At 42.9% G+C, this 11,632-nt stretch overlaps 1 protein-coding gene across 1 annotated transcript; it reads right to left on the minus strand.

Annotated features, from left to right (window-relative positions):
• Positions 1 to 915: 915 nt before the first annotated feature.
• LOC140218577 (uncharacterized) lies at positions 916 to 7,619 on the minus strand. Its single transcript, XM_072288375.1, has 3 exons — positions 6,496 to 7,619; positions 4,822 to 4,845; positions 916 to 1,229 (listed from the first exon to the last, which is right to left on the minus strand). The coding sequence occupies exons 1-3, from the start codon at positions 6,557 to 6,559 to the stop codon at positions 916 to 918; spliced, it is 402 nt and encodes a 133-aa protein (XP_072144476.1). The 5' UTR covers positions 6,560 to 7,619.
• Between the last annotated feature and the right edge of the window lie 4,013 nt (positions 7,620 to 11,632).

An 11,632-nucleotide genomic window follows, 5' to 3' on the forward strand; every position in this document is an offset into this window, starting at 1 on the left:
GTGGCCATTCATAAGGTTAATGTTTCTCGTGACGTTTTCGCACATCCAGCCAATAGTGGTATGCGAGGGCGCCAAGGCGTCATCATGCACAGTTTCTATGGTGGGAGTTTGGAGAAGCTGCAGTGAAGCATGACCGATATTCAGAGACCGCTTCCCCGCTCCATTTAATTGAATTGTGTTTGGCCCAGGTGTTCACGGAAGCGTTATCTCGCGTCTAGTATAATTCATTTAACACGCTGAAACCGTGTTGCAGAGCGTCTTTTAAGCCTAATTACTCTACTGAACTCCCGCTGACTTAATTTGCTGCTGATATGAAACAACCACATACGCGTTCTTTGCAGATAATATTTATGTAGATTTAACAAAAGCTTAAGCTACCATTAACCATTATAAACATTTAGTCAATGTTAAGTCCCTAGGAATTTGATGCGCTATATACTCCGCTCTCCTCTGTTCCCATCAACCCCAACCCCGCTGGCTATTAAAAAGTTAGATAACCAATAACGTATATATATATATATATATATATATATATATATATGTATATATACATGTTATTGGTGATCTAACGTCTTAATAGCCAGCGGGATTGGGGCTGATGGGAAGAGAGGAGAGCGGAGCACACACACACACACACATATATATATATATATATATATATATATATATGGCTAAATCACAGCTGGAAAGCAACCTTCACTGACTGACCGTTTTACTGAAAAGAGGTACACTCTAGCACACATTATCGCTGCGTGTCAGGCAACAACTTAAGAAATATAGTTAGTAAGGGTCCAGCCCTTAGAAAAGAAGCGTTATCCGATAGTTATCACGCCATTATGAAGCTTCCGGGGCACATTCATGTCAGTGGTTTGCTTATATATAAAAAAAAGCAGCAAGACATGCGGTGAGGCGCCATTACATAGGGAACCCCAAAATCTTACGCTTTGCTTGAGACGCAGGCATTCTAATCACTGGCGGGACGGGATTAATGGCGATGGCTGTAGCAATAGGTGGATGTCCGTCACTGGCAGGACCGCGAGCAGAACCGCCAGCAGGACCACCAGCAGGACGGCCAGCGGGATCAACACCAGAGCCACCACCAGAACCACCATCAGAATCACCAGAAGAATCACCAGCAGCACCACCATCAGAATCACCAGCGGCAACAACATCAAAATCATCAGACGAACCGCCACCAGAACCACTGCTGCCACTCTCTCCGCCACCAGCTTTGAAAGAAAGATAACGATGGCAGCATGAGTTAGTCGTCCGGCAGAGAAAGATTGCTTGTTTTGTCTGTGTAAGAATTGCTGAACTGTTAATGAGAGCACTTTGCGTACCTTGCATGCAGTACGACTAACACGAGAAGCTCCTGTACACGCCAAATTGCCCGCTACGTGTTCTTTTCGTGTTCTTTTCGAAATTTTCTTATAACTATATAGGATTGCTCAAGGCCAGGTGGCATCCTATATAGGTTTCTTTATGGCCCCTTGGCATAGTAAATAATCTTTCTAATCTTTCTCAGCACCGCCCCAATATCTTTTTCTCACTTGTTACGCACGTTCACCAAATAAGCGTTTAATCGTTCCATTGAATAATTTTTAAACCTTCTGCTAATGTCCCGCTCACCCGTTGTATTCATTCTCCCCGACTCCTTTGAACTTGACGCAATCCCAGTTGTGTTTCAACGAACGAAGAAGCGCTTCCTTGCTGCCTCTTTCATTTCCTTTAAAAATATATGTAACAGAGCTCCCATCGAGACAGTAGCAGAGGTGAATATATGACGAATGCCTGAAGTAACAAAATAAAAGCGAAAATTACCATATTTAACAGTTGTTTGTGAAAACATTTATGAATCAACATCTTTTATTTAAAGAGGAAGCAGTGATAACGCCGTTGGAAGTGAAGGACAATTCCGTGTGCTAATGACGCTTCTACAGTTATCATTTGAGCCGCCTAACGTAGCCGCTTCTCTGTTGTGCTTATGTAGGTGTTTTTCTAACCTTCCGCGGTGGGCGCAGTAGGTGTACAATCGCAGCTTCCTGTGCCATATGCGGTTGTACGCGACTGGCGGCCAGGCATCCTTACGTAACTTCCCAAATAACAATACGAGTCGGTTGTGGCACTTCTGTCAGAGCAGTAAACGAGGGATCCAAAAGAACTGTGATTCTTCCACGAATATATATTTCTGTATAGTTCTTCCAGAGGTAATTCAAAAAACGCTACTATAGTAGGATACAACTTAAGTCTGCAATGAAGCCCCGCCCACGCCCTCATAACCGCCAGCCATGCACTGTTCCTCCACGAGGCCGAAAATAATTCGTACTTCAAACTTTTACTGTTACCCAAATAAGGCGGTAACTACAACAATGAAATTATTAGTGCGTAATTTTATACCTTTCACCTCACCTATTATAGTGGAATGGCGAATGCCTAATTCTTTATTGAACTGAAATAACATGCTTGCTTCGCTACAGCTATTTGTTGGGAAGTTTCACTTCAGTTGGCAGTGAAGTTTCATAAGTAAAACAGGTTCAGCAGTGAAATGAATTGCATCGCAGACTTTTGAAGAGTGAAATGCTCAGGCTCCTTACATTTTGTCCATGTCTGCTGCACAACTAATTGCTTCCGCCGATGAAAAAAAGACTCTTCAAGAACAGCAGACGCTCCGGAGGTATCAAGTACGATGCCATTTTGAAAAAGCCGCATGACGACGATTTTGTTTGCTGTTCTGATTGGCTGGCAGAGTAACACAACTCCGCGCAGTCCGTGTGCCTTTGTTGTCAACTGCTGTTTCTTTAAGTTTTATTCTACTAAAGTTATCTTTATTTTACACTCTCGGGGTTTCTTTACTTGTTCTTGGCAATGTTCTTCCTGCGCGATTTCATTTGACGTGGTTCTTTGTTTGCCAAGTAAAGGAGAGGTGTATCGCACAGGCGTACCTTTAAAATACACCTTATTTCATTTCTTTTTTTGTGGGTTTATGTGTTTTTATAGCGAATGGTGGGCGTTATTCACATTTGTACTAGTCAAGCAACTCCCCTCGTTAGCATAGAAAAGTTGCCTTGGGTTGCCCCCCCCCCCCAAAAAAAAAAAAATACTGGGTACGTGCCTGCTTAGAGCTATACAATGTTTTAGCCCCTGTAATGATAGCGCTATGCAACATTCTGTCAACTGTCCGCCCCGTATGCTTCTCCCTCCTCTAGTTTTACCTCCCGCTTTCCACGCCCATTGCCGTATACTACAATATTGTCTAAGCCACATATCATTTCTGCATTCAATCCGCCGCGGTAGCACAGTAACTGTAGTGTTGCGCTTCTGAGCCTTGATGCCAGCCGTGCAGGCCGCATTTCACTGGGGGCGAAATGTGAAAAGCTGTACTGTACTTGGATTTGAATTCGCGTTGAAGAACCCCACGCAGTCAAAATTAATCCTCAGTCCCCCACTACGACCAGCCTCATAAGAAAATCGTGCTATTGACCCGTAAAACCCGCGATTCTTAAAAAAATTATTTCTTCATTCTAACGGACATTATTTCACCCTGGCAGATTGGCTGATAGTATGTGCAAGTTTACCATTCACAATGATTTGCCCAGTAAATTACTATTTACAATTTTCTCAAGCATACGGTTGTTAAACAATGGCCTAAGAAGGGATGCGCCAGGCTGAGCCAACGTTTCGATGAGGGGTCTCGTCTACGTCGGAGCAACAACTGCTACCGGCTTTCGAGTTTTTGCGGTGACGTAAGCGACTGCCACCATCGAAACGTTTGCTCGAGCCTGACATAATGCTCTACCCCCCCCCCCCTCCCCTGCTTGATCACTTTATCATCCAATATCACCCATTTTTTCTCTGCGCATGTGTCTTGTTTTGATGTATAGCATACGAGGTCAATGTTTTGAATGCGGTGTCATGCTTTTCAGTAATCCGCTCCTGAAATCATTTAGAAACCGCTGTCTTCTATCACACGGGCTGAAACGGAGATTTCAAGTAAGAAGTTGATACTCTAGATTTAAGCTGAAGTAATTATCATCATCGTCCCCCTTGCAGTGTACATAAATAGGTTGATTACGATGAAGATGTTGACTACCTTTAAAAATCGGTGTTGCCGACAGATTTTTGGTTACAACGTCAGCTTTGACCTTTCCTGAAAGCTCACTCCACTGAAAGCTCGACCAACTCATTCCGCCACCTTCCCAATGCTATTGCTTCCGTCAAGAAGAAAAGGCTTAATATCATTGGGAACGGTGCACTGCGATTGTTGAAATCAGCGGCAGTTGATACACTTTAAGTGCCCTCTTTACTGTGCATATTCTAAAAAGCACCACTTTGGTATTTTTCTTTGGGCTTCAATGATCGCTTCGCGCTTTTTTCTCGCCGGTGCGCTGTTTTTCGTTTCGTTTCTCTTTACTCATTCTACTGACGTGCAATATGTCTATACGTATTACAAAACATAAGACCTGAGAGGAAATGTTTGATACAGAAAAGTGACACAGACTATAAAATGAAACGAAAATTCTTTACTCAAAAAATTCAAGGCTACGCTCAATAACAGGTTTCTCTCTTACTGGCCACAGTTTTTGAAGCAACGCCTTCATTAATAGAAATGGTTGACGAAACCATTATTAGTCTGCTCAGGGTCTCAAGGCTGTGTCGTTCCAAAGCAACATGCAAAACTGCACACTGAACACCAAATCCACGCGCATTGTAGAGAAAAAAGAAAGCACTGTACAAACACGAACACATAAGAAAGTTATCGTAACTAGGTTAGCGAAGGAATGAACATGTGAACCGAGTGAAAGAACTTTGAGAATCACTGACCTTGTAGGTGGTCTCCCGCATCTCCTGGAACAAGCAAACGAACCAGAAGTAGAAGATAATGCGTTTGCGACATTTCCAGTGAAACGTAGCGACCAAACATAGCTATTTCTACGTGATCTTTTTTTCATTCCCGATACAAGACGCTCTTTCTGCACTAGCTCTGCGCGCCCGAGATTGTAATCTCCACGGAGCATCTGTGTTCTATCAGTCAGACATTTTTCCCAGTGAACTGTTCCGTTAACGAAACGCGACATTTAAAAAACAACCTACGCGCTCTTTTCGCTTTATTTCTTTCTTTCTAAAGCTACCCATCTAGTTTTAACAGACGAGTTTGAACAGTCTCATGATTTGCGATATTCATTGGGGAACAGCAGCTTTTCGGCATCGCGATCACCGTAAAGTATTATAAAACAGTGTGAGCTGATCTATAAAAGTATCAGATGACGGAAACTTAATAGTTCTTGCTTGTACGTTCACTTTAAATTTATTGCTCTCAAGGAGCTCTCCTGAGCGAGTGCCCGTGAAAAGGAATTCATTCGTAACCACAGCTTCACTACGGGGCTTTCCAGCACACGGAGAAGACGTCTGGTTGCAAGATCAAGGTGCCTAAATCGCAGTGGACGGCTACTGAAACGCTGTAATGGTTTGATCGCAGGGGCAACAGTGTTCTTTGGCTGGCAAAATTGAAAAGGAGGGTCGATGCCTGGCGCATTTGTCAGCATCGTTTTGTTCTTGTAAGGAAGCGCTCAGCCACAAAAGCGAGACCATGCGTTTATCGAAAAATCTCTCCCTCCCACTACTGGGAGTATGTTTCGTGATACAGAAATGGTAACGCTCACACAATTTTAACTGTCAGATGTTAACTTTAACGCAGATGTTAACTATCATAATTGATCTTGTACTGTATTTTATTGTACTGATCTCGATAGAGCATTTGACTATGGGACCTCCTTCCGTATACTAAATACCTGCAATATGACCCAACTTCTAATAATAAAAAAATTCTGCTTTTTGCTGCTACGAAATTTTGAAATTGTTAGTCGATTTTGACTACAGGGATGACTTGGTTGACATGGTGGCAACGTGAATATACGATGGATGGAGCAATTTATACAAGTCGCAGGCGGCACACATTTGGACCAGCTACTCTTTATGTACAAACAAGAGATGGCATTTGCCTCTTCCTTCGAGATCGCCTCCTGCTTCCGTATTAAAGACGAACCTCAACGCGTGCGTCTCACTTCATGTTCACTGCAACTTCGGAAATTCGTCTTTTGGTTACGAGGCTCCATTTAGTCAATATGTATCAGAGTACACTGCGCAACTAAAAACAAATACCTTTTATTGAGCTTCAAGCTTTAAGAAGATGGTTTCACACATAAAGAAAAACAATACCTTTCAATAGTTTGCGCGACAGACAGCTCATGCACACGAACGCACACAAGTGGTTTTTGTTCGGTATGTGTGCTGTGTCGGTATAATTGCGCTCGGCGGCTACTATGGAGTTATTATAAAAGCACCCAGCGATAAGGATTCTCTCAACTTATGACTGCGACAAGGCAGCGAACGATGTCAGCTTCTCTCAGGTGCCCATTCCAAATAGTATGGTAAGCCACCGCACACATATCGCATGAACCTCTATTCTGAAATCAGCTCTTCCGCAAGTTGACGTACCCGTGACGAAAATCAGGACCATACCAATGCCTACAACAAGGGCGCCGACACAAAATGTGACCATCAGTGCTGTCGTCAGTGCCGAGCTCTCCCTGCATGCACAAGGGAAAATACAGTATCAATTGTATAGCTCTGCTTATATAAATATGAATTATATACATCTTTATTACACAAATTCTGAGATAGCGTGGAGTGCCCCACCATGCGATGAAATTGTGTCGCAACAAGCGTGTATGTCAAGAAACCGAAGCCACCCTCCTGAATTCCACTTGACAACACATGTTGGTGTTTATGTCACGGCGTTAATGCTCGCGGGGAATGCACATCGCTGTAAAACAGTAATGGTTGACACTTCTATAGCAGAACGTTACCCTATAGTGGAAGGTCGTAAGCGGCGTAAATCTCTCACGGGGTTGTGAGAGATTTACAGCTAATCAATGCTAATATGACTCAAGCACAGCTTTCAAGCGTGTCTATTTTTTAAAGTCAGGGGTACCTTCCGAGTATCAGGAAACACCGTTACCATGCACTTGCCAGATCTCAATAGCTACACTTTAACAGCTTTTTTTTTTTTTTGTAAAGCGTGGCTAAATCAGGACCAATAACGATAAGCTTGGTGCGAATGTAAAAAAAAAGCACAATTTCAACCATGTCACGCACTATTAATTGCCTTTTTGGGAAACTTAGCGTTACCTTAACATCTATTGCGCCGATAGTCTTCAGTCATGGTGTTACTTTGGTTTGTTCCCTTCAGAATTACTGAAATACCTACGGGAAAGCTATAGGTGCTTTGATGTGTTGAACAGTATACGTTTTCCGAATTTCTCTCCTTTCGTTTGAAGGACGCAGCTGGCTTTTTGTTTGCGCTTTCACTGAGATACGAGCGACACCATCTTGAGAGCCGTACATAGAGCAGTAAGATGAAGAATCAATGCCAAATTTAGCAAATGTCAGCCCGAAAAATTTTATCGAGCAACGTTTGATCACTGAAATAGGCAGCTCATATACTTACTCGTCTTGCCCTAGAAAGAAACAGGCAGCAGGTCAATTGACAGTTTAAAGAGAAAATAGCCCAGAATTTCCCAATGGGACAATTTGGCATGCATGCGGTCTCAAAAGGCTTAATTTATGACAAACCCTTTTAACGCCTTAATTCAGGTCTTGCTTTGTAGAAGCTATGTGTGTTGACAGGAGGGGCTACAATGTAATAACTGTACACAGTCTTTCTCTTTTCAAGTTATGGGGTTTTACGTGCCAAAAGCATGATCTGATTATGCGACACGCCGTAGCGGGGGACTCCGGAAATTCGGACCACCCGGGGTTCTTTAATGTGCACCTAAATCTAAGTACATGGTTGTTTTCGCGCCTCGCCCCCTTCGAAATGCGGCCACCGCGGCCAGGATTCGACCCCGCGGCCTCATGCTAAGCAGCCCAAGACCATAGCCACTAAGCAACCACAGCGGGCCTGTACGCAGGTTCACTGTATGCTATGTCACAGCTAGCTAAACTGAGGGGTGAATAGTGCAGTAGTGTAGTGTCTAACTACATAAGCAGAAGAGAGTGTCTTTATCACTACTTCTGTTTCCGAGTGCGTCATTACTTAGCAGGAATTATCTCATGCCGCTTTGCTCGCATGACAACCGCGTCTATAGAACGACATGGCATAAATAATACTTGTGTAGTTGAATGATTGGTCGGTAGATACATAGATTTTAAGCCCCAAAGCGTTTCAGGAGCTATTGGAGACGTCGTAACGGGAGCGCTGCGGATATTTTAAAATTTATTTCTGTTATTTATTCATATTGACAAGCTAAGTTGCAGAAACGAACTTCTCTCTCCGATTATAAAGGACATACAAGCTACATCCAATTATGTCAACGTTCTGCAGAAAGTAATGGGCCGAAACTTGAGATACTTATTAATGATGAATGATGATTTTACCCCCCCCCCCCTCCCCCCCAACTGTCCCCGCTTTCGTGCCAGCGTGTTCTCAATCGTTCTTAAAATCTAACATTGTAGAGCTTACCTCGTTCCCAGATGTCTCAAGACAGCCTTTAACTGATCCGTGAATCATTTCTAGTGCCCTCAAGCTTTGAAACTATAATACTAACAGCCTATCGCCCCAACCCAAGTTCTGTAACAATAGTGACCCCAATACTAGGCCCACTGCTTTCGAAGAAAGAAAGACGGCACGTGAGCAAGTGTGACACAAGCATGATGATGCTCGTTTCACACATGCTTGAGCAAGATGATGATGTTAGGCTGATTAGTGCCACACGTCAAATATTCATGCACCAAAAAAGTTTATAATGCGCGGCATAATGCCTTCCATTAGGCGCTGAAGGTAGTTTGCATAAATAAATAGAATAAATAATAAATAAACAACTAAGGACATGCGCTATAGCAGGAGGAACGCTTCCACATGAATGCCTAATTACGGCAAATACAGACTCATTTTCCTTTGCTGTTGCGTTAAATAGAGTGGCCCGCATAAAGAAATATCCAGAAGCGTAAATTGTTACTCACGCTTACCGGACTCCACTGAAGGGGAATCTGCGCAAGTAACAAGAATTATGCGTCTGTGTTCAAGCATGGTTCATAGGGAAACGGTGTGTAGGAGGCAGACGCCGGAACATGAGTGTCTAAGTGTGAGCTGAGTTTTATCCTGCAAGGATGAGATATTTCGTACCATTTTAAGTCACGAAAGGAAGATTCTGTGACCACGCTCCTGTACTCACCTGCGTAAGGTTGATACGGGGAGTGCCCTAGTTCGCGGAGTGAAAAAGAGAAAACGAGGGTTAGAAACAAGAAGGGCTACACTTGTTTCAATAAAAATAAAAATGCGCCACGAAGTGATTCTGTGTGCTCCGGCAAGGTAAAAAAAAAAAAAAAAAAACAATCCTTCCCACAAACACTGTAGACAACACACCTTTCTTTTTACTGCACTTTTCCCCGATAGCATTGGTTGCAAAGTATTTAATGTAAAACTGTACAGACGTCTGTAATTTCATTCCACAGCGCTGTAATCACACGTCGTCTTACTTATAATAACTTCCCGCAAAAAAGACATACGTCTCTATTTTCATTCCACGGCACCGCCAAAGCACCCATAACATTTCTAGAAAATTACCTAAAAAAACAATACAGAAGTCTGTAATCTTATTTCATCGCACCGCAAAAAGAGGCCGTAATATTTACAGCAATTGCTCGTAAAATATCTTGGCTTCTGTAATTTCGTAGTACGACACGACAATAACATGCCGTTACATTTACAACATTTTAGCTTTTCTGTAAATTCCAGACCTGTACTTCTCGATAAAAACGAATTTGCTACAGTTATTTTTCACCATTATTAGCATACCCCGCTTCATCGAAAAGTGTCCGTTCTCGCCCTTGCTGCAGAGTCTGTTTTACCAGGTATCAGCCACTTTAGAGTTTAATAGCTATACATTTTTTTCTGAATCAGAAAAAATTGAAAACATCTTAAAAAAGAAGAAAAGGTGGTTGCAATAAAGCCGAACCAAGAACTTCTGACTACATAAAGCATATTAGATCCTATTTCAAGCGTATCAGAAGTTATTGTAGCTCGGAGATGGGAAGCAGTCTGATAAGAAAAAAATTCTGGGGTTTCCTGCCAAAATAACAATCTGATTATGAGAGACACTCTAGTGGGGGTTCCGTATTAATTCCGACCGCCTTGTGATCTTTAACGTGCCCACAATACACGGCACGCGGGCGTTTTTTACATTTCGCCCCCATCGAAATGCGGCCGCCATGGCCGGGCTAAGATCATGTGACCTCGTGCTTAGCAGCACAAAGCCAAATCCACTAAGCCGCCACGGCAGGCATCAGTCCAAACAAATGAACAAGGTAAATCTATAAAAACAAACTAAGAACAAGTGTGATTGCCTTGTGCTAGGATACAGTGTACCAATAAATATCATTCCCTGCGATTGGCGAACTGTGTTCGAGTATGCGCTTAGAATGATGTGTTATGTGTGTAAAAATACACCGGAAGCATGCAGCACAAGAATGCCTGAGCTTATTGCTATTTCTTGGCAATAAATTCACACTTTCAGGCGCTACACTATACACACAAGAAGAAAAGTGGACGGCATTGGTATGCACGCCATGCATACTAAATGTAATGAAAGCATCAACGAGGAGCATACTCCGAAACACTGAAGGGAGACGTTTGCATCAGCAGAACTACAACTGCCATTGACTACTATGTTAAATAAATGAGGAGGTAGAAATTAACTGGTTTATTGGACAGGTCAGATTGCTTGTAGTGTTGAATAAAAAAGGAACTTGAAGCAGTAGTTTCAAATTGGTGCAGTCCACCATGAAAAATGGCCGGGTGCTTGAGCTGTGGGGCAGGAAATGAGCACACAGTAGAAGTTCTCGAGCATAAAATTTCTTGCACAGTGTTCTCTCAATACGCCACAATTAACTTTAATTCTGACACTGGAAGAAAGATATCTTAGGCAGAAGAAATATTTACCAAAATGTCGGCTTCTACGATCCGATGATCAAGGTATTACAGCTCTTTGTAACACCGCGATCTTGCCGCTAATTTTATGCCACGACATGGGTTGATCCCATTGACTCTCACCCATTAGCTCCGTTTTCTCTTTCTCCAACTTCAGACAGTGCGCAAACGCGTGGCTTGATAAACGGAATCTCACCGTTTTCTCTCAGTACAGCCATAGTGCCGTAAAGGTTGCAAGAAAAAAAATGCGCGAGAAGAACTGGCACTTCTGCAATCTATATGCCTATATATCACTATGGACACACCAAAGACACCGATGCTGTATGAGCGAGTTCTCAGATCTTTTGACACTACTAGGGGTCTGTTTGCTGGCCCCATGGCATCGCTCGAACGCAGCTACTGCGTTCGAATGTGGTCTTGGCTGGCTGGTCAAAGGGGAAGTCTAGTCAATCTTGCATCATGTTTACAGCCAATATGCTCCCAATTGTTTGCGACTTTGCATCAATGTTATGCAAAATAACTCAATCGCGTTCTGTGTGACTGACCCTATAGGGCATGCTGCGTTGCAGCATCCCCGCGTCAGATTTCGCTACCACAGCCGCAGAAATTTACAAAGCGACCGACAACGATACACATGTGTCCACA

The sequence above is a fragment of the Dermacentor andersoni genome, chromosome 5 (assembly GCF_023375885.2).
Source record: "Dermacentor andersoni chromosome 5, qqDerAnde1_hic_scaffold, whole genome shotgun sequence".
NCBI classification, from domain to species: Eukaryota; Metazoa; Arthropoda; class Arachnida; order Ixodida; family Ixodidae; genus Dermacentor; species Dermacentor andersoni.

Excerpts from the sequence above, each read along its gene's own strand:
- LOC140218577 (XM_072288375.1), bottom strand. The coding sequence starts at position 6,559 with ATGGTCACATTTTGTGTCGGCGCCCTTGTTGTAGGCATTGGTATGGTC. Across the intron at positions 4,846-6,495 it reads GGTCCTGATTTTCGTCACGG|GAGATGCGGGAGACCACCTA; the intron begins GTACGTCAACTT and ends TGCTTGTTCCAG. Across the intron at positions 1,230-4,821 it reads TGCGGGAGACCACCTACAAG|CTGGTGGCGGAGAGAGTGGC; the intron begins GTCAGTGATTCT and ends TTTCTTTCAAAG.